Source organism: Stegostoma tigrinum, chromosome 1, assembly GCF_030684315.1.
Source record: "Stegostoma tigrinum isolate sSteTig4 chromosome 1, sSteTig4.hap1, whole genome shotgun sequence".
In the NCBI taxonomy this organism is placed as follows: Eukaryota; Metazoa; Chordata; class Chondrichthyes; order Orectolobiformes; family Stegostomatidae; genus Stegostoma; species Stegostoma tigrinum.
The window spans coordinates 61,344,828-61,367,283 of NC_081354.1; the positions used below are offsets into that span (position 1 = coordinate 61,344,828).

Genomic DNA, 22,456 nt, shown 5'->3' on the forward strand with positions numbered 1-22,456 from the left:
CAGTCCTAGGGAGACAACCTTCACAGGTCGGCTCTCTGTTTCCATGATTGCTGCAGCCTTAGTCTTTCTAATTGCTGCCAGGATTCCTTTTAATCGTGATTTTTCTTGTCGACAGGTTCAGCATGTCTTCCTGTCTGCCCTTGCAGATCGGTTTGGTAATGTGGAAAGGAGATGCTGATGCTGTGACTCAGTTGGAAGGCCTCAGTAAGTCCTGATTTTTTGACAAATGAATCTCTCCAATCACTGAGGAACCTTCCCTTGGCCTGTGGATCAGGGTGTGTTGAATTCCAGCGATCAGCTTCCATTATCTCACTATTTAATGGGGAGACCACTTTGCTCATTCACCGCTGGATATTGTCGCAGTGGAGAACTAAGATGATGGTTCTGTGGTCAAGTTAAACACCTGTAGTGCTGTAATGATCGGCACGACAAAGCCAAATTTTTGGTATTTAAAAAAAACAAGTCATGGTGAGTTTGGTGGTGGCAAGGTTGCTGTTGTGTGTGATGACATCTCCAGATCGAAGAAAAATTAAAAAAAGCTAAATTTCATTCTTAATAATTTCATAACACTGTTTTCATCGTGTGGCAGTTTAATGACCCAAAGTAAATTACTCCAGGACAAAATAAACCTGTTATCTGTTTACAACATTCAGTCACTTCAGAAAATATGCCTGCACTATTCATAATATTTCTATTATTATTCAAAAACAGACACGTTCGTTTATGAACGGTTACCAATTCTTCATGCTTTTAAATGGCATTTTGTGTATAAACTTGTTAAAAAACTCTCTTGGCACATTCAGTATAAAATGTTGTATAATCATAAAGAACATTTAATAAAACGTGTTTTCAAAGTGTATGATTTGCCTGAGGAAGTAGAGTTTAACCCTTTGTAGCCTGCATGAGTTTAGCACGTCACCATTATTTCAAATCTGCCCAATCAGACTTTTTGGCAGCCTAACTGTACAAAAAGTCCATTCAAATTTTAATTTTTCTTCTTGAAGAGTTGTTAGTATACAGTCAAGTTTCAAAGGGACAGCAGGTACGGTGTGTGGGAGTCCTAAAGTGGCTGGGATACCCAATGTGCCCAGGCCTTTCATTTTCATACATGTCGCAGAGCCCAAACTAAATCGAGTCAGTTCCATAATGCGTCCAATGCAGAAGAGTAGCAATTTGGCAGCTGGAAGCCAGTGGACGAGGGACTGTTATGGAAAACGGACCCTGGCTGTTGGTGGAATAGACGGTTAGTTTGGGGAGAACGATCTCTCCAAGCCAGGAGGCTGCTGCTGGGAGATTCCACCCAGGCCAATCAGCATCTTCCGCTCGCAGGAGCCAGCGCTGCACACAAACCTCAGAGGTCTGCACAGCAGACAAAAAAAATTGCAGGGAACGTTGGTCTCGATTAGGGTGGGTGGGTGCAGAGAGAAAATTATGAGGGTCCCTCACGACTGGAATTAAGTTGGGAAATCCGGGGGCAAAGGAGAATAAGGCTTCATTGCAAAGCTCAGAGAAGCCTTCTCTTGGTCTCCAAAAAAAATGTAAAATAATATTTTCAAACTGGGTATCCTCTGATCTGCAATCTATCTCCTAACAAGCTTGCTGGAGGGAGTCGCCGTCACTACATCCCGAGTCACGTTGTCAACCAAATCTGTTGAACGGAGCCTGATGGTGTTACTGGATTTGAATTGTATTGGTATAGAAGGATCTCACTTCCATTCTGTGCATATACAGCTTAAAGGAACAGGTTATAAAAGGACAAGGAAAGAAGGCAGGGTGATCTGAAAGAGGGCTAACGACTGCTCTCATTTTCAGTTCTCGCCATCCCAACTTCAGTAACAAATATCGAACAAGGAGTGCATTTGCACTCCAAAGTGAGGAGTGAGTCGGGAAATTGAGTGAATTGAGACTGGAAAACCCGAAAGAAGAGCTTTCCGTCAGGCACTGCCAAATTTAATCACAGGACCTTATTAATGTATCTCATTGCATTTCCAGACTTGCCAGCCTGACAGAATAAGAGGCTCCAAGGGTGCTAGAAACCCAAAATCTAAAAAGAAACTACTGGAAATACTCAGCAAATCGGGCAGCATCTGAAGAGAGAACCAGAGTTAATGCTTCAGATCAATGGCCATTAAGAATCTCATGAAAGCTTACAACTTGAAATATTTACTGTATTATCTCTGTCCACACATACACTAACGTGCATACACACACAGCCTGAACTGCTGACAGTTTCCAGATTTTAACAAGCTGACTTGGTTGCCAGGCAGACAGGGCCTCAGCACCAGACTGCAGCCAGGGATAGAGGGCGGGACAGGCCGGGATACAGGGCATCACCTTCACCTTTCTTGAGCTGCCCGATTTCTCAACACCCTGGAAATTGCAGCCTGTCAGAGTCAAATGTGAAATTGTAGATTGGTACGAAACTGCCAGCTGCATTATGTTAAAATTGTTAAGCTTCCTCCTGGGAGTTAGCCCAGCTCTCATCTGACCTTTTGTGAAAACTGGAAGGGGGCAGGAATGAAACTAAGTTATAATTTAATTCTTTAACCTCCCACCAACTCAAACCAGCCCTTTAACCTTTGGGAACATGTGTCTCGTAATTCAGACAAGCGTGAAAAAAATCACACCCACCAATTGTAGCGAACGATAGCATTTATCAGCTGCAACTGCTAAAGATTTGAACATGGGATTAGGTGGTGGGAAAGACTGAACAGGTTTTTAACAGGAACTCACAAGTGGGATGTAATGTGAGGAGGGTAGGTATTGCCCAGAGGTGATTGGCAGCATCACAAACAACTGCCTTTGTCCACTGTGCCATCTGTTCCAGCAGCTTGGTTGGTCCTTAATAAGGAAAAACGGCGACGGGGAATATCCCAGGCCGGAAAGGGTTAATTACGACGGCTGAGTTTCAGTTGCTAATTAAATCAGGTTCAATGTTAAAAAGTATGTCATCGTTTCCCCGGCGAACTTCAAGCAGCAGAGGGAACTCATTCTTCACAGCTTCTTGTAAATCATTGGTAGTGTTTAAGGGAACTCCATTTACTTTGACGATAACATCTCCATCCTGGATTCCGCCCCTACAGGTAAGAAAATGGATACGTATGTATATCAACGTATGGCAACAAAGCTAATATGAAAATGACTTCAGTAGGTCTATGATGTTTTATTGCAAAATACATTCACTGTTCATGAAGGTTAATTCTGGATGGCAGCATTTCTCCAATGACCAGTTCTATGCAGATTCTTCTGCTGCACTCTCTTGCTGGGCAGACTTTACTCTCTCAGTTCGAACTGTATTGTTGTTCTAGTTGGGTCAATGGGCGCTTGGATTGCTCTGGCGCCTGGCACTATTTCATTCCTATAACAACCAGGAAGCTTCCAGATTTAGTGCTGTACCCGAGAAGAACAAACAGGCATTGATTTTAACACCCAACCACCAAGCCTGTTAGGCGTGCATTCTGCCCATCAAGCCTGCTCCCCAATAACCCTAGTTTTGACAGCCCATCAAAAATCTATCCATCTCGGGTCTTAAAAATATTCAGTAACCCAACCTCCAATGCCTTCCTGAGATACAGAGTTCCAATGCTGCACAACCCTTTGAGAGAATAAAAGAAAAATTCTCATCTGTCCTGAAAGGGTGGCGCCAAATTTTAAAAGGGCACGCCCTAGTCTGGGACTGATTTATAAGAGGAAACATTCTTTCTGTCAGTGTTAGAAATGCAGCTCCCTTTAAGGGTCGAAAAGAACAGTTCCAGAGTTTTGAGCTAATGATGTTCGTTAGATTTTGTATTTAAGAGTTGGATGCCTGGGCCTCCTTGTGCTAGCGTCCATACCTGCAGACCAACAAGTCCAGGGTCAAGTTCCACCTGCTCCAGAGGTGTGTAATTACATCTCTGAACAGGCTGATGTAAAATAAACAGGTTAAATAAAAAAAAAGAGTTGGCTGCTTGGAGGAGCTCAGTGCACAGTGGTAGTGCCCCTGCCTTTAGCCTGGAAAGTGTGTGTTTAAAATCACAGCTGTGCTAGGTGTTTAAAAACATATAGCTGGCCTCTTCCAAGTGAGGAGTTGGCTTCTGGGCAAGGTCAGGGTCCAGAAATGGAAAGCTTGAAATTGGCATTTATGCTAAACTACAGATTTGCAGGAAATCTCTGAAGATCTTTTGCTGCCAAATTCAACATAAGGAGATCAGACTGTTAAATACCTTCCAAGTCCACCTCGTCAAGGCCATTTAATCAAATTGCCCCTCACTCTTCTTAACTCAATGGAAACACACCCAGCCTGTCCAAACTATCCTCATAAGACAAATGCAGTCATTTCAAGCATCGATCTAGTAAACTCGCTCTGAGCTTCCTCCAATGCTAACATCCTCTGTTAAGTAAGGCCAAAACTGCACAGAGTATTTGAGATGTAGTCTCACCAACGCCCTGTATACTGTGTTCAATTTCTTTCATATTAAAGGACGGTATCCCATCAGCATTCTTCGATTATGTGCTGCAACTGCATACTAACTAGTGACTCATTAATTAGAAAACACAAGTCCCTCTGTATTTTAGAATTCTGCAGTCAAACTCTGCGTAAAAAGAATTTTCTCATTCTCATTTCCTTCTCGTTCTTCCCGCCAAACTTCACATGCTCCCACATCTGCCAGATTTTTGTTTCTATTTCTTTATAAAATACTTTCCTATCTATCTGTAACTTTAGCTGCCATTCACTTTAGTGAATAAATTAATTAAATTGGTGATACCAATTTATCAGCTTCAATATGTTTCTCTACATGCACTGAAGTAGTCTATAATCTCATTTACATTTGTGAACTTTGAAAAACTATTTTCATGTACGATTTGGAAAATACCGGTACGTAGTGAAAGGCTGGAAAAAAAAATGCAGAAGCAACTTAGTCTTGATGCTAACAGGCATGGTAAACTGCAGATATTAACACTTTTGTTTCAGGGGAACTTGTAATCAGAAAATTACACGGCACTCCTATTTGTCTTTTCTCTTGGTTGATTTATGTACTGCTCGCTACTGGCTTGTTCTCCTGGTTACTTCAATGCCCTTGACCTGTTCAGTTTCATGGTGCAGCCTTTCAGGCATTTGGCACATTTTTCAAATTCCATGCCCTAGTACAGATGGACTATCTATCAGCTATTTGACACTCTAACAATTTCCTGTTGCTGAATTTCTCTCCCCCATGTACCATCAAGCCAGACATCACCTTGGCTGCCGTGGAAAAGCTGCTTTTTCTTTAGCCAGTGTAATGCGGCAGAACTTCTGTCCCTCACCTCTGTTAACTTTGCATCTTTTAAAATATAGAATCATCATAGAATCCCTACAGTGTGGAAGCAGGTCATTTGGTCCATCAAGTCCTCACCAACCCTCCAAAGAGCATCCCACCCAGACCCACTCCCCTACCCTATCCCTGTAACCCTGCGTATCCCGTGGCTAATGCATGTAGCCTACACATTCCTGGGCACTGTGGGCAAATTAGCATGGCCAATCCACCTAAACTGTGCATCTTTGGACTGTGGGGGGAAACCCACACAGACAGGGAGAATGTGCAAACTCTGCACAGTTAGTTGCCCGAAGGTGGGATTGAACCCAGGACCCGTGCGCAGCTGCGCTAACTACTGAGCTATTATGCAGCCCAACCTAATGTTTGGAAATACAATTACTCATGGATCAAGAGCTAACACGAGTTCATGCTTTTTAAAACAAAAAGAAAAATTCTGGGTCTTGACAAAGAGAGTTATTGAACTGCCAAAGTGAAAATGAAGCAGATGTGAAAATTCCAGACTCTCAGTTGGCTGGCAAATTGAAAAATCTTTCCCAGAATCTGCAGGTGTTCAGCATTTGGAAGCAAATTTTTAAGAGGGAAACATACAGAATTAGGATTTTAGGGACCCAATTCTTATCTTTAATTGGAGAAAGGCTTTGCTCATGCAGTTAGTGGAGATCAGATAAGCAATCTCGCAACTTAGAGACAGTAGAAGAGTCAAGAATGAAAGTGATGTTGTGGAGCTGGGTGGCAATGTTCTTGTGAAAACTGAGTCTGTGCATTTGGATGATACCACTGAGGAGTAACATTTCAGTAAGAAATTGGAGGACCCAAGGTAAGTGATCCTTGGCAGTCACCAAGGGTAAATGTGAGGGATTGGGAGGAGAAGTCATCAATGGTGCTACTCTGGCTATGAGCAGGCAGATAAAAATGAAAATTTGACTGAGTGCAGTCCCATTGAGATGGACGAAACTGGAGGAGGTTGGTGATATCAACTGTGTCAAAGGCTGTAGACAGACTGAAGGGGACTAGGGATTAGTTTAGGAGTGTAATAGAGTTGAGTGAGTGGTAGGTGGGTCTCAGACAAATTTAGCTCAGATATGACATGAGGGGAGGTAGGAGAGATACAAGAGGAAACAAGTCCAGGGACTGAAATAGGACAAGGTTTAGAGGAGAGCCACTGGGCTAAGTGAAGGGTTGAACATAAAGCCAGTGGTTGATCAGTTGGTTTCAAAACTGAATGACAGAGAAATTCACTAACTCATCACATTTCTCACTGAATTTGTGGATAGAAAAGAAGGATTTAAGCAGATACATCACAATAGAGAAAAGAACCATTGGGCTACTTTTCCAATTCAAGACCATCCCAGAACTGTAAATAGATGACAGCAGGGGCTAATATTGCTTACTGTAATCCAGCTGGGTCTGGCAGGGAATGGTGAAATTAGTCAATACCCATGTTCATTTAAACCTACACCTTAGATCTAAGGAATAGAGCTTTCTTTTAAAAAAAAAGCATTCATTCAGGGGTGTGCTTTACATCTGGGCAGCATTTATTGTCCATTGGAGGAGCAGGGAAGTTGATGTTTCAGGTTGGGACCCTTCTTCAGTACTGGGGAAGGGCAAAGGAGCTCATAAATAAAGAGAGAGAGGAGGGGTGGGGCGGGAGAAGAAAGGTGAGATGGCGATAGGTAAGCGCAGGTCAGGAGTGGTGGGGATTGGTCAGGTGAGGTGGGAGGAGCGGACGGTGGGAGGGAAGATGGACAGGTTGTGTCAGATCAAGGAAGCGGGTTTGAGAGAGTGGGTTGGTCGTGGCATGAGGCCTGGGGTGGGGAGATTTTGAAACTGGTAAAATCCACATTAAGGCCAACTACCTCTTCCAGCTCCACACTTTGTTACCTCTGACTCCAGCTACTGTAGTTGTTGTTATCTCAATTATTGTCTACCCCTAATTGACCCTGGAAAAGGCAGCAGTGAGCTGCAAGTTTGAATCACTAGTGTAGCTACATACAGTGCTGTTAGGGAGGCAGTACTGAGTTTTGACCCAACGACAGTGAAAGAATGGTAATATATTTCCAAATCATGATGGTGAATGACTTGGAGGGGAACTTGCAATTGGTGGTGCTCTCATGCATTTTATCATGTCACCCTTAGCGTTCAATATGCAAGTTGTCATGAGTTTGGAAGGTGCTGTCTATAAAGCTTTGGTGCATTTTTGTAATGCAATCTATGCATTACACACTGCTGCTCCTGTGTGTAAGTGTTTATGGATATGGTGCCAATCAAGTGGACTGCTTTGTCCTGGATGGCGCCAAGTTTAAGTTTTGTTAAAGCTGCACTTATCCACGCAAGTGAAAAATATTCCATCACACTCTTGCTTGTGTCTTGTAATTGGTGGACAGGCTTCAGGGATTCAGGATGTGAGACACCTGCTTTTGTATTCTTAGCCCCTGAGCGGTTCTTGTAGCCATCTGCATTTATATGGTTAGTCCAGATCAGTTTCTCGTCAATAGATGTAGATAGTGGGGGTTTCAGCGATGGCAATGCCATTGAGTGTCAACAGGCAAAGGTTAGATTCTCTCTGTTGGAGATCATCACTGTCTGACAATTCTGTGGCTACAATGTTACTAGCCACTTATCAGTCCAAACTTAGGTATTGACCAGGTCTTGCTGCATTTGGATAGGGACTGCTTCAATATCTAAGGAGTTGTGAATGTTGCTGAACACTGGCTGTCAGGAATGGGCATTTTCACTAACAAGTGCACATTCTAGGGGAATGGTCAATGTGAGAGAGTGTATGGGTTTTAAATGGGAACTAGGGTATGAAAGATGGATGTTAGGTTGTGGTTGTGCATCTTGGTAAATGCAGAAAAGACATGTCGAATGGTAGGTCAAAGGGAAGACGACTGGAAATTTAACATTAGTGCAAATAAAAAACTGTATCGCACTAAATGCATTATTTAACGAATGGACCTCATCAAACATGTGTCCTATGGCATTTTGAGTATTATTATTTAGTAGGTATCCAGTTATCATATCTTTACAATAGATTTTAACACTTTCGGCTAAATAACAGGTCTGTGATCTCCATTCTCCTTCTCCTTACCTTCTTAAATGGGGGCCAGTTGGCTGAGCTGAATGGCTCAATGGTGATGTTGAGTGATGCCAATAGTGTGAGGTCAATTCCTGCACTGGGAGAGGTTACCACGCAGGGTCCGTCCTTCTTGAGCTCTCCCCTTGCTTGAGGTGTGATGACCTACAGGTTTAACCACCACCAGCCATCTCTCTCTGACGAGACAGCAGGAGGGGGTGACTTTATGTTTTATCATCTTGAATTTGGGGATTACATTTGCTGTTTGTCGCTTTGCTAAAACCTTTCCAAAATCTATAGATTGCTGAAAGATAACCAAAAATGCATCCAGTATCTCTTAAGCCAACTCCTTCAACACTCTGGATGTAACTCACCTGGTCTCGAGGATTTATCGACGTTTAACCCAATTAATGTTTCAAGTATGATTTCTTTACAATGCTAATCTTTCAGTTCTTCAGATCCACAAATCCCTTGGTAACCTAGTATTTCTAGGAGATTTTCTGTAACTTCTTCCATGAACCCAAACATAAAGTAATTTGTTAGTTTCTCTGCCATTTCACTGTTCTTCCCTATAAATTCATTTCCTATCACAAACATGAAGAAACTCCTCCAGCACCTCTAGCTTCTCCATTACTTGCTCTTGCACTGTCTTTTCTTTCATTTTACCATTTCTTGATCGTCCTTTGCTGTATTCTAAAGTGCTCCCAATTCCCAGGCTTACATTATCTGGTATCATGTTTAGTCACTTCCTTTGACCCAGCGCAATCTTTAAATTCTTTTGTTAGAAATAGTTGCTACCCCTTTCCTTTTTGTGTGTCTTTGAGGAACATGCAGGAGCATGTAGTACTTTAGAGGAACATGCGTGAGACAGGCAAACTAAATGAGTGAATGAAGAAGGATTTCATCACAAGTAGATACCAGCCACTGATGGAGTAGGTTGGTGATAAAAACTTGAGATAGGCAATCAGCACAACACTCAGGGTAACAGATGAGCAGAGGAGCCAAAGACTGGCGAATCAGCAGCAGCCAGATAATTAGATTGGGGAGGTGATGGCCTGGTGGTACTGTTGCTAAACTATTAATCCAGGAAGTCCGCTAACATTCTGACAACCTAGGTTTAAATCCTGCCATGACAGATGGTGGAATAAAGAATCTGGAATTAAGGGGCTAATGATGGCCATGATACCACTGATTGTTGGTAAAACCCATCTGGTATACGAATGGCATTTAGGAAAGGAAATCTGCCATCCCTACCTGGTCTGGCCTACTTGTGACTCCACAGGACATGGAGCAATGTGATCAACTTTTAACTGCCCTCTAGGTAACCTGGGACAAGCAATGAATGCTGGCCTAGCCAGCGATGTCCACATTCCCAAGTAAATGTAAAAACAGACCTTTTCTTACACCAACGCATTCTGGAACCAACCAGATAGCTAGCCACACTTGACATGGTATTGTGCAACAAGGCAGAACAATAATCTCATATTAAATTTAGCCGTACACAGCAGCAACCAAAATGTCATTGAATTTTATACGTTTGAGGGAAAGAGGGGAGTCCAGATTCTTTTATTGAACTCAAATTCCACCATCTGTCATGGTAGGTTTTGAACCCAGGTCGCCAGAACATTAAGCTGAATTTCTGGATTTTAAGCTTAAATTCGAGGAATTATAAGGGCATAAAAGCACAGGTAGCTGAAATGAGCTAGAAAATTAGACCAAGGCATTTGTCATTAGAGATGGAATGGCTTACATTTAAGAGGGCATGTCAGAATACACAGAACAGACTCATTTTAAGTGGGAAGAAAAATTCTAAAATTCTGTTCATGTTTACTAAAAAGAGCTATTATTCATATAAACCATATAGATAACTGAGGTGAAGATATCATCATTAAATTTGCAGACGACACAAAGCTATTAAGGAAACTTAGTTATGATGGTGATGTAAGATAACTACAAAGGAATAGAGATTGGTTAAATGAGCGGACAAAGACCTGACAAATGGAGTAAGATGTGGAAAAATGGGAAACTGTCTACTTTGGTACAAAGAATAAATTAAGAAGCATATTGTTTAAATGGTGAGAAATTGCAGAGCTCTGAGAAGAAGTGCATGTTCTAGCATATAACATGTAAATACACTGGAGCATTTCCGAGAAGGTTACGAGACTCATTCCTAGAATGGGTTGTCATATAAGAAAAGGTTGGATAGGCCACTGTATCTGCTGGCGTTTAGAAGGATAAGATGGACTAGACGGAAATACACAAGAACCGGAGGGGTCTGAGCAGGATTATGTAAATTGGACGCTCCGTCTTATGAGCTCATGTGGATCAAGAGGTTCACTGTTAAAAATAAGGGATCACCTAATTAAGACAGACATAAGCAATTAGTATCCAATATCATCTATTGACCAGCAGTTTTGCACTCTACTTTTATCAGGATGAGTACTGTGGCTATCTATAAGGAAAAATGGCTTTGATGGAGATGTTACAGTGTGTTTAACAGGGAGCAGAAGACCATCACAAACAGCATTCAGATTATTCTGTCAGATGCTCACAAACATCTGGCATAGGACTAAAAGCAAAGTGAAAGAACTTAATCAGCTGCATTCCCTTACAATTTTGTACACTTCTGCAAATCTCTTGAATTCATTTATTTTATAGATCTTTATTGAAGGTTATTTATTCATTGTACTGAAAAAGGAAGAACTTACCTGAACGCTGGTGAATCTGGAATCACTTCATGTACATAAATGCCAGCATTTATATCAGGAAAATCAGGGTTTCTTTGTTTCAGTTCTTCAATTAGGCTGAAGAACAGAAAAAAAAAGCTTTAACAAGAAATTGATTAACTAGCAAGTCATGTTTTGGCTCTTCTGTCAATATAATTTAACAGATTAGATTCCCTCAGTGTGGAAACAGGCCCTTCAGCCCAACAAGTCCACACCGCCCCTTGGAGCATCCCACCCAGACCCATTCCCCTGTAACCCACATCCCTGAACACTACGGGCAATTTAGCATCGCCAATCCACCTAGCCTGCACACCTCTGCACTGTGGGAGGAAACCAGAGCACCCAGAGGAAACCCACGCAGACATGGGGAGAATGTGCAAACTCCGCACAGACAGTTACCCGAGGCTGGAATTGAACCCGGGTCCCTGGCGCAGTGAGGCTGCAGTGCTAACCACTGAGCCACTGTGCCACCAGAATAAATATTCAAAACTGATGCAAATGAAATCTTTTTAACATAATTCATCATTCCATTGAGAGTAAACAATATCAAATATGAAAACAATTTGCATTATGATGGTAGTCACATTACAGGGTGGAATTCCTGGTGATGGTTCACATTGATCCTGCAGGCTGTGACTTTAAGGAAAAATGGCTGGAAACAGTTTGGAAAGCTGATGTTGCTTTCCCATCAGGTCAATGTAATAGGAAGAGGGGTCAGGACAAGAAGAGACCAAAAATGGTAAATCTTTTAATATCTTTAGACTTTTAACATGGGGCCAGGATAAACAACATTTGGTCCTATAAAGAAACATTAAGGACACTACCAATGCATGTTTCAACTTCCATCCTCTCCCCAACACCCAACTGCTAGTTCTTCCTGAAACCTCCTCTCTGCCATATCCTGGTGGTCCCTGCTAGCTGCTGCTTCCACCTTTATTCCGGCGGGAACCTGACCGGCAACTTGCAGACCATACCAGGAATTCAAATTTCCTAGGGCTAATACTGCCAAGTTGTACTGCTTCTCTTGCTTGTCCAATTTCTCACCCATCTGGGACCTAAACTAGGTGGGAAATGGAGTTGCCATAATAAAAACAGTTGTCCACACACACAGACAACAGATCTCACAGCAGAACAAGCAGGGAGCTGCTGGATTAATGCAAATCAGGGACAGATGATATAGAAACTGCTCTGGACACTGCTCCGATCGCTGCCACACACTCTATGTTAGCTCCTGATTCTGCGCTGGGAGGTAAATGTTTCAACATTTAAAAGGGATCATCAACTGCTCTCAGATCCAGCCATTTTTATGATTTTGGAGATATTTTGTGCAGACAGAAGTATTTTGAAAAGACAGCGAGTAGCAATAAAACTTATAAACTCACGCAGGAGTTATGGTCAGCATTCTCACTCCAATGAAACGCTTCTTCAGACCTGTAACATCTTTATTAAGCACAAAGAAAAATAAATAATTTGTTAATAAATTGGCAATTAACAATTAATATTTTAAATAACTATATTTACAATATAATTCCTCGTGTTTATAAACATCTATACAATGATTACCATCTACATTAAGTTAGTACAGCAGTTCTATTCTGAGGGTTCCATCCTAGTATTGGCAATTGGCTTTCCAAATGTATTTTTTTTCTTTTGCTGCTTCCTTTTCTTAATGTATTGAGCTACCAGCCTGACACCCAACAGGGGTAACATTCTTCCACCACTTGTTCTAGCTCCTGAGCTTGCCCCAACCATCAGTAGGGACAAACAGCAACCTAATAATCAGCATCGGAAGCACACACAAGAAAGGCACGAAAGCTGAAAAAAATTTTCTGCCCATATTCCAGTTTAGCCCTCAACTCTCATCATAAATCATGACATTTGACAAGTACCAAACATTGACCACAACCAACAAAACAGAATCTAACCAGCTCCCTTCAATGGCATCACCAGTGAATCACACACACTATCATCTTCCTGCTGGTCAATGTTCCTTCTATACTGTGCGGACCTGCAGCTGCCTGGGAGGTTCTGCACATGACAGTTGGAATGCCGACTCACTGATGTCCAGATGTGGAGGTCACTGCTCCATATGGACGTTGGGAAGTTTGTGCAATGATTAAAAAAAAGGTTAGGAGGAACACTGCTGCTGACCAGAAACTGAGCTGAACCAGCCATGTACTGCAGCTATAAAAAGTAGATTAGAGACTGAGTATTTTGTGGAGACTAACTCATTTTGTGCCTTCCCCCAAAGCCTGACTGCCACTTAAAGTGCACGTGTCAGGAGTCACTCTTAATTTGCCTGGATTGGCGAGGCTCCAACAACACTCAAGATCAACAAAAGCAAAGCAATCCACTTGACCTGCGCACCATCACCACCTTAAATATTCACTCCGTCCACCAGACACACTGGGGCAGCAGTGCACGTCATACACACCATACACTGCAACATCTCGCCAGGTTCCAACAACAACACCCCCCCCAAACCAGAAAACTCTAGAAATCAAGAATAGCAAACACCTGGGTATCATCTTTAGCTTTCTTCCAAGCCACATACTATCTTGACTTGCCGGGTCAGAACAAATAACTCCTTTCCTACCAGTACATCTGCTGGAGTGTACCTACACCAAGCAAACTACAGCAATTCAAGAAGGCACCTGCCCACCATCTGCACAAGGGCAAAATGTGAATTAGCAACAAATGCTGGCTGACATTTCATGAAATAATAAAGACAAATCACTTTTATTTTGCCTTGTTTTTACTTTTTGCATCTGTTCTTTTATATTCCGCATTCATTTTTGGAATCTGAGCACTGAGAACAGAGCAACCAATTAATACCCATTGCTCTATACCATTGCTTATGAGCCACCTTTCTGAACCGCGATGTGCTGAAGGTGCTGCCACACCGCTGCTGGATAAACAGAGATTTTCTCCAACTAAACACTGGAGTGACTAAAGGTAAATTCCAAAAGTTCACAAACCTTCAGTCTTCAATCCTCCCTCCATTTGCTACTCACTTACTCCAACCTATTCTTGGCAATGGTCAGAGCACATCGTTGGTTTTATATTTCAGCTTCTGCCCATTGACGGGCACCATCGCTACAACAGCCTGCTTGTATTCACACTACTTCACTCAATAATTCCAACAGGCTTCTGCTTAGTATCTCATGTTCTAATCTCGATAAACTTGTAGTAACTTGCAGCACAATCCTATTGGCAGTTAGTGCAGGTCAGCCAACTGAAATATCGCTTCACAGGAACAGGAGTAGGTCATCCAGCCTGGCAAATCTGCACCACCATTCAATCCAATCATGGCTGTTTATACACTTCAAAGCCTTTTACTCAACCCATCCTCATAACCCTGTATAAGAAATCCATCAATCTCTACTTGTAACATATTCAAAGACTGAGCCTCCACGTTTCCAGCGTTCCAAACTTTTGAGTAAAAGGGACACTCTCTTATTCTGGCCCAAGTGATACTGTCTTTATTTTTAAATTCTGTCCCCTGGTTCTAGACTTCCAAGTACGGGAAACATTTTATCCACATCAAACTTAAAATTCTCATTATTATTCACATATCCCTCTGTGGCATTGGCTCTGCCCACTTCTGTAACCTGCTCCACCCCTATAATTCAGGACATTAGCGCTCCTCTAATTTTGAACACTAAACTTTCCAATTTTAATTGCTCAACGACTGAAAGCCATGCCTTCAGGTGGCAAAGCCTGAACCTCGGGGATTTCCTCCCTACATATGTCCACCTCTCTTGCTTTCACCTCATTTAAGACAGTCTTTAATGCCTACCTCTTCGATCAAGCTTTTGGTCATCTGTCTCAAACCTCTGTTCAATAAAATAAGACACTGAGCTACATACGGTTCCCACAAGAGTGTGCTTCTTGTGGCCTCAAATCCTAGAAATACTTGGATGCTGTAAATTGCACAGAGTGAAGGCTGCAGATTGTGATCAATAGGCATTCAGGAAATCTCAACCCGCTCAATGAGTGGTTGAGAGAAATTATAAGGCCATGCGAATAGACTTCGGCAGGCAGTGTCTATCACATTAAATTAAGCAATTTCACCCTAATGGAGGTGCAAATTGTGGAAGTCTTGGGTATACATAGTCAAACTGACAAAATGGGGCAGGCAATTAGAAAGTATAATCAAAAATAACCAATTAAGTGGACTTTTTCCCCAGTCAGATCCCTCAGCATGCACGCGCGTGTGCGCACACTCACCCACCCACCCACCACTGTTTGCAAGGATGCATTGAGAGTGAGCCCAGGGTCTCAGTATCAGTTGCGTGAAAACCCCTTCACTTGCCAGAAATTAAAACTCCGCAACATGGGATTATCAGGGGCCCCTACTGTGGTGGGGAAATTGGGGTCATCAATTCTATGCAGACAGAATGCAGGGTTACAGAGGAGACAATTTTTGTGAAGGGGAGATAGTCTACAGGAATGTGAGACGGGGACGGGGTAGATGACAGTGTGCAGCAAGACATGGGTTACTGTGGAAGGGGCATGCCATTGGTCACAACTAGCCTGGATTTGAGAGAGGGACTGTGCAGCTCGCTGGTTGGAATGACTGAGCTGTAGGGCTTGGGGTAATGTGGAGACATGAGATCATAATTCAAAACGGGGTGTGAGAACATGCAGAAGTTCAGTACTGATGGGCTTCATACAGAGTGCAAGGTAGAAAGGAACATGGAGGCTTATGGGCACCCCCAATCACCAGGCAGATCCTATAACACACTCTCCCAAGTATAGCCTGTCTTAGCTTCCACATAAATCATAAGTTCATAATTGTGAGGCAACGGCCCAGCGGTATTATCGCTGGACTGTTAACCCAGATAGTGTCCTGTAGACCCAGCCTCAAATCACGCCAGGGCAGATGGTGGAAATTGAATTCAATAAATATTTTGAAGAATGTAATGATCACCATGAATCCATAGTCAATTGTTGGAAAAACCCATCCAGTTCACTACTGTCCCTTAGGGAAGGAAACTGCCATCCTTACCAGGTCTGACCTACATGTGACTGCAGACCCACAGCATTGTGGTTGACTCTTAGAACATAGAACATTACAGCACAGTACAGGCCCTTTGGACCTCGAAGTGCCGACGTGTCATGCCGATCTTAAGCCCATCTAACCTACACTATTCCATGTACGTCCATATGCTTGTCCAATGACGACTTAAGTGTACTTAAAGTTGGCGAATCGACTACCGTTGCAGGCAAAGTGTTCCATTCCCTTACTACTCTCTGAGTAAAGAAACTACCTCTGACATCTGTCCTATATCTTTCACCCCTCAATTTAAAGCTGTGCCCCCTCGTGCTCGCCGTCACCATCCTAGGAAAAAGGCTCTCCCTATCCACCCTATCTAACCCTCTGATTATTTTATATGTTTCAATTAAGTCACCTCTCAACCTTCTTCTCTCTAATGAAAACAGCCTCAAGTCCCTCAGCCTTTCCTTGTAAGACCTTCCCTCCATACCAGGCAACATCCTAGTTAATCTCCTCTGGACCCTTTCCAAAGCTTCCACATCCTTCTTATAATGTGGTGACCAGAACTGTACACAATACTCCAAGTGCGGCCGCACCAGAGTTTTGTACAGCTTCACCATAACCTCTTGGTTCCGGAACTCGATCCCTCTATTAATAAAAGCTAAAACACTGTATGCCTTCTTAACAGCCCTGTCAACCTGGGTGGCAACTTTCAAGGATCTGTGTACATGGACACCGAGAGCTCTCTGCTCATCTACACTACTAAGAATCTTACCATTAGACCAGTACTTTGCCTTCCGGTTACTCGGACCAAAGTGCATCACCTCACACTTGTCTGCATTAAACTCCATTTGCCACCTCTCAGCCCAGCTTTGCAGTTTATCTATGTCTCTCTGCAACCTACAGCATCCTTTGCAACTATCCACAACTCCACCGACCTTAGTGTCGTCTGCAAATTTACTAACCCATCCTTCTACACCCTCATCCGGGTCATTTATAAAAATGACAAACAGCAGTAGACCCAACACCGACCCTTGCAGTACACCACTAGTAACTTGTCTCCAGGATGAACATTTCCCATCAACTACCACCCTCTGTCTTCTTTCAGCAAGCCAATTTCCGATCCAAACTGCTATATCTCCCACAATTCCATTCCTCCGCATTTTGTACAATAGCCTATTGTGGGGAACCTTATCGAACGCCTTGCTGAAATCCATATACACCATATCAACCGGTTTACTCTCATCTACCTGTTTGGTCACCTTCTCAAAGAACTCAATAAGGTTTGTGAGGCACGACCTTCCCTTCACAAAACCGTGCTGACTATCCTGAATCAATTTATTATTTTCTAGATGATTATAAATCCTATCCCTTATAACCTTTTCCAACACTTTACCAACAACTGAGATAAGGCTCACTGGTCTATAATTACCAGGGTTGTCTCTACTCCCTTTCTTGAAAAGGGGAACCACATTTGCTATCCTCCAGTCATCTGGCACTATTCCTGTGGACAATGACGAGTTAAAGATCAATGCCAAAGGCTTGGCAATCTCCTCCCTGGCTTCCCAGAGGATCAGAGGATAAATCCCATCCGGCCCATGGGACTTACCTATCTTCACCCTCTGTAGGATTTCTAATACTTCTTCCTTGTGAACCTCAATCCCAGCTAGTCTAGTAGCCTGTATCTCAGTATTCTCCTTGACAACATTGTCGTTTTCTAGAGTGAATACTGTTGAAAAGTATTCATTTAGTGCTTCCCCATCTCATCGGACTCCACACATAACTTACCACTACTATCTTTGATTGGGACTAATCTTACTTTCGTCATTCTTTTATTCCTTAAATACCTATAGAAAGCCGTAGGGTTTACCCTGATCCTATCTGCCAACAAATTCTCATGTCTCCTCCTGGCTCTTCTGAGATCTCTTTAGGTCTTTTCTGGCTACCTCGTAGCCCTCAAGTGCCCAAACTGAGCCTTCACATCTCATCCTAACATAAGCCTTCTTCTTCCTCTTGACCAGAGATGCCACCTCCTTCGTAAACCACGGCTCCCGCACTCTACAGCTTCCTCCCTGCCTGACAGGTACATACTTATCTAGGACATACAGGAGCTTTTCCTTGAATAAGCTCCACATTTCTAATGTGCCCATCCCCTGCAGCTTCTTAACTGCCCTCTAGATAATTACAATTTACCAAAATTAACAGTCAGCTTTTTTTTGACAAAATTCAGTCTCATGTGACTTTTTTTGATGCGAGCCACACTGCAATTCCAGCTTCGGCCAGTGAACCTTTTCTTTGAATAAAATATTATTATTATTACTCGGATTATAAAGGACCTTGGGTATTTTTATTATGAAATGGTACTATACAAGTAGAAAATAAAAATCCTCTTGTTCTGCCATTTAGCTTCAATTGTCCACACCCTTTCAGATTTTGGCGATAGAATTTCCCATTTCCAGCCTTATTGTGATATTATCAACTCTTCAAGTCTGCACCAGAAATAACTTAAATGTAGCTCAAAGTGGAGTGCTGTTAGTGCATTGTAATTTTGACACAGAAGTGTAAGACTTAAACCAGTACATAAAAGTACCCTCCAAACCCCCAAAGGATCTCTCAAATAAACCACAATTTCTGTGAAGAGTCGTTCTGCATTTCAGGTTATTGTATTGGGGCAACACGACAGCTCAGCGGTTAGCTCTGCTGCCTCACAGTGCCAGGAACCCAGGTTTAATTCCAGCATCGGGCGACTGAGCAAACACCACACAGACATTCTCTCCGTGTCTGCGTGGGTTTCCTCCCACAGTCCAAAGATGCGCAGGTTAGGTGGATGGCCATACTAAATTGTCCACAGTGTCAAGGTTTGTGTAGGTTAACTGGATTAGCAATGAGAAATGTAGGGTTACAGGGATATGTTAGATACAGGGATATGTACAGGGATGCTCAATGTCAAGTTGGTGTAGACTTGTTGGGTTGAATGGCCTGTTTCCACACTGTAGGGATTCTATGAAACCTACACATTATCTAATGCAGCATGAGAGGGATATCAGTATTGACTTATCACCACAGTAACATTTCCAGGTGTTTCTTTTCAAGAGAGAATACATTTGTTCCAGAATGTGTAACTGAAAGCCAGCACAAAAAGTAATCAGGAAGACTAATGGAATGTTGGCCTTTATTTCAAGGCAGTTAGGGTGGGGAAATCCTACTGGAACTGTACAAGGTGCTGATAAGACTACATTTGGAGTACTAAGAGCAGTTTGGGTCCCCCATTTAAGGTAAGATATCATTTCACTGGAGACAATTCGGAGAAGGCTTACTAGGATGATCCCTGTAATGCAGCGATACTCTTCTGAGCAAAAATTCAATAGATATGGACTCTACTCACTGGAGTTAAGAGTGAAAGATGATCCCATTGAAACATACAGGATTCTTAAGGGGTTGACAGGGTAAATGCTGACATCATGTTTCCCCTCACGGGAGAATCTAGGGCCAGAGCGCATTGTCTGAGAGTAAAGGGGTGTCAATTTAAATCTGAGATGAGGAGGAATTTCTTCTGAGGGCTGAGAGTTTTTGCGAACTCCTTGTTACAGACAACCATTGGAACAGAGTCCTGATGTATACTCATGGCTGAGATAGATAGATAGATGCTTGATCTGAAAGGGAACCAAGGTCTACGGGGAAAATGCAGGAAAGCAGAGGTGAGGAATGTCTGATCAGCCATCATCCCACTGAATGGCAGAGCAGACTCAAGGGGCTGAATAGCCTACATCTGTTCCTATTTCTTATACAGTCTTATTAAATTTTTTGAAACTTATATGTAAGGACTGAACATTTTTTACATCTGGGTACATATAAACCAAAAATACAAATATCTGCCATTATTGAGACATGTCCTTCATCGAGTAAGAAACAACATGGTTGCATGGATCTTCCTGTAACTGATAGATTTTAAAATGCCACCTCAGTACGTCCTTAAAATACAACTGATTGAATACAATGTTGATATAGGTGATTTACAGGTTTTGTGTGTGAGATTTGCTTTGCGTTGCCTTTCCAAATGTCTGAGGCAGTAAAATCAATTTTCAGGACCATTTCTTAAATTTACACTTTTGTCCCCCCTTTCATATTCCTGCTTCATGTTTACAGGAATACATGTCAGATTATGGGTGATGTTACAAAAGAAAATATCATTTTTTCAGACCACACCACCTTTGCAAAAATGGATACTTACGATTTTGCATATTTGACCAGGTTTCAAGAAGTACTTCCAATTTCACATCCAGTCTTTGAATAGCAGGATGCCCTGAGCCTTTCCCCACATTTTCATTCAAAACAATTGCTTCCTGCTATAACCTAGCCTGTTAGGGTTCACACATTATAGCAGAAGGGGCTGCTATTTGTTTGTTATTCATGTGGTGATCAAGACTGTGTTTTTCTTACAGTTGCACATGCCACCTTAGAAAATGAAACAGTTCAGTTGACGCACTTAACATTCTTACCTTTGGTGTGTTTATTGCGAGAGTCAGTAAGAAACATGGCAATGCGATCTGATGGAATTGCAAAGGAAATGCCTGCGGTGACTTTCAGTGTATTTATTCCTATAACCTCCCCATCCTGTAGAATGATAATGTTTTAAAAGAAGTTTAAAAAACTAAACTCCAGGGTGTATTCCAAAAAGCATTGATTGTATTTGCTACTGTTAGATTCGGAAGTTGATCTTAGCTTTGAAGTTTTGCATAGCGTAAGTTTTTTTTCCAACAGATAAAACCATGCTAAATCTTAACTCTTTAACAACATCCAGATGTTAGTGTCTATTCTGTTCAAAAGAGCTGAAGAAATACTCAAAACATGATACAATAAAGCTATATCAGGGGTATGTTTTTCCAAATCGGGAGAGGAGAGTGTGCAGCAGATCCATGTTGCCGAAGGTATGTTGGCCTTTATTGTGAGAGGTTTCAAGTACAGGAGCAGGGATGTGTTGCTGCAATTGTACAGAGCCTTGCTGAGACCACACCTGAAATACTGAATACAGTTTTGGTCTCCTTTTCTGAAGGAGGATGGTCATGTTCTCTCAAGAGAGTGCAGTGAAGGTTAACCAGGTTGATTCTGGTGATGATGGCACTGATGTACCTATACAGCCTGACTAAGTTAGGATTGTTTTCGCTAGAGTTCATACGAATGAGGGAAGGAATCTCATAGAGACTTTTAAAATTCTAACAGGACAAGACAGGGTAGATGCAGGGAGGACGTTCCCGATAGTGGGTATGTCCAGAACCAGGGGTCACAGCATGAGGATTCAGGATAGACCATTTAGGATGGAAATGAGGAGGCATTTTTTCACCCAAAGAGTGTTGAGCCTGTGGAATTCATTACTACAGGAAGTAAGTAGTTGATGCTAAAACACTGAATGTATTCAAGAGGCGACTAGATATAATACTTGGAATGAATGGAATCAAAGATTATGGGGAGAAAGCAGGATTAGGCTATTGAGTTGGATGATCAGCCATGATCGTGATGCATGGCAGAGCAGGCTTGAAGGGCCGAATGGCCTTGTCCTGCTCCATCTTCTACGTTTCTAAACAGTTTAGTTAAGTCATGAAAGAAACTGAAGTGACACATAATTGGGCTTACCAAGTTCACCAAAGGCCCTCCGGAGTTTCCATACTTCAGTGATGTGTAATTATGTAGAAAGAAAACAGACAGGAAGTACACATATTTAACAGCTAACAATATTCAATTATACAACTTTTGTGCACAACTTTGCTTGAAAGCTACCAATTTATCAGTTTGTGCACAATCACTAAGTGTACTATTGCACAGATTACAAACATGACAGGCAGTTTATCTTTAGGACAGACTTGACCTCATGATACAAATGTACCAACCTCATATTCAGTTATCTTCCATTGTAGTGGATTAACAGTAGTTTGTTCACTTGTTCAATTATGTACATAATCAGTATACTGGGATCTCAGATGATGTACAACTGTCAATGTTGTGAACAAACTTTAAAGATATCTGTCTCAATAAGAATCCCATCAGTATGATGTATATGTTACATTAGCTAACATATAGTGTGGCATCACTGACACTATATAATGCTGGTAGCAGTGTTTCACCCAGGGAACCACGTCATAGTGGCACATCAGAAAGTTGCACTTCACTAAAAACAAAGTGGTAAATATCTTGGAGGTAGCAGGAACTGCCAATGCTGGAGAATCTGAGACAAGGTGTAGAATGGACGAACACAGCAGGCCAGGCAGCATCAGAGGAGCAGAAAAGCTGATGTTTCAGGCATTGACCCTTCTGAAGAAGGCTGGTCACTGGGTCACCTTTCATTTACACGTGGAGAGTCCTCGACACC

At 42.2% G+C, this 22,456-nt stretch overlaps 1 protein-coding gene across 1 annotated transcript in view; it reads right to left on the reverse strand.

Annotated features, from left to right (window-relative positions):
• Nucleotides 1-588: 588 nt before the first annotated feature.
• LOC125458046 (serine protease HTRA3-like) overlaps nt 589-22,456 on the reverse strand; it is a 39,024-nt gene continuing 17,156 nt past the window's right edge. Inside the window, exons 5-9 of the mRNA XM_048542932.2 lie at nt 21,724-21,756; nt 20,592-20,706; nt 12,476-12,533; nt 11,076-11,171; nt 589-3,077 (exon numbers count right to left, since the gene is read on the reverse strand). Of these exons, the coding sequence (XP_048398889.1) occupies nt 2,909-3,077; nt 11,076-11,171; nt 12,476-12,533; nt 20,592-20,706; nt 21,724-21,756 (471 nt within the window). The 3' untranslated portion in view covers nt 589-2,908. The remainder of the gene's footprint in view (nt 3,078-11,075; nt 11,172-12,475; nt 12,534-20,591; nt 20,707-21,723; nt 21,757-22,456) is intronic.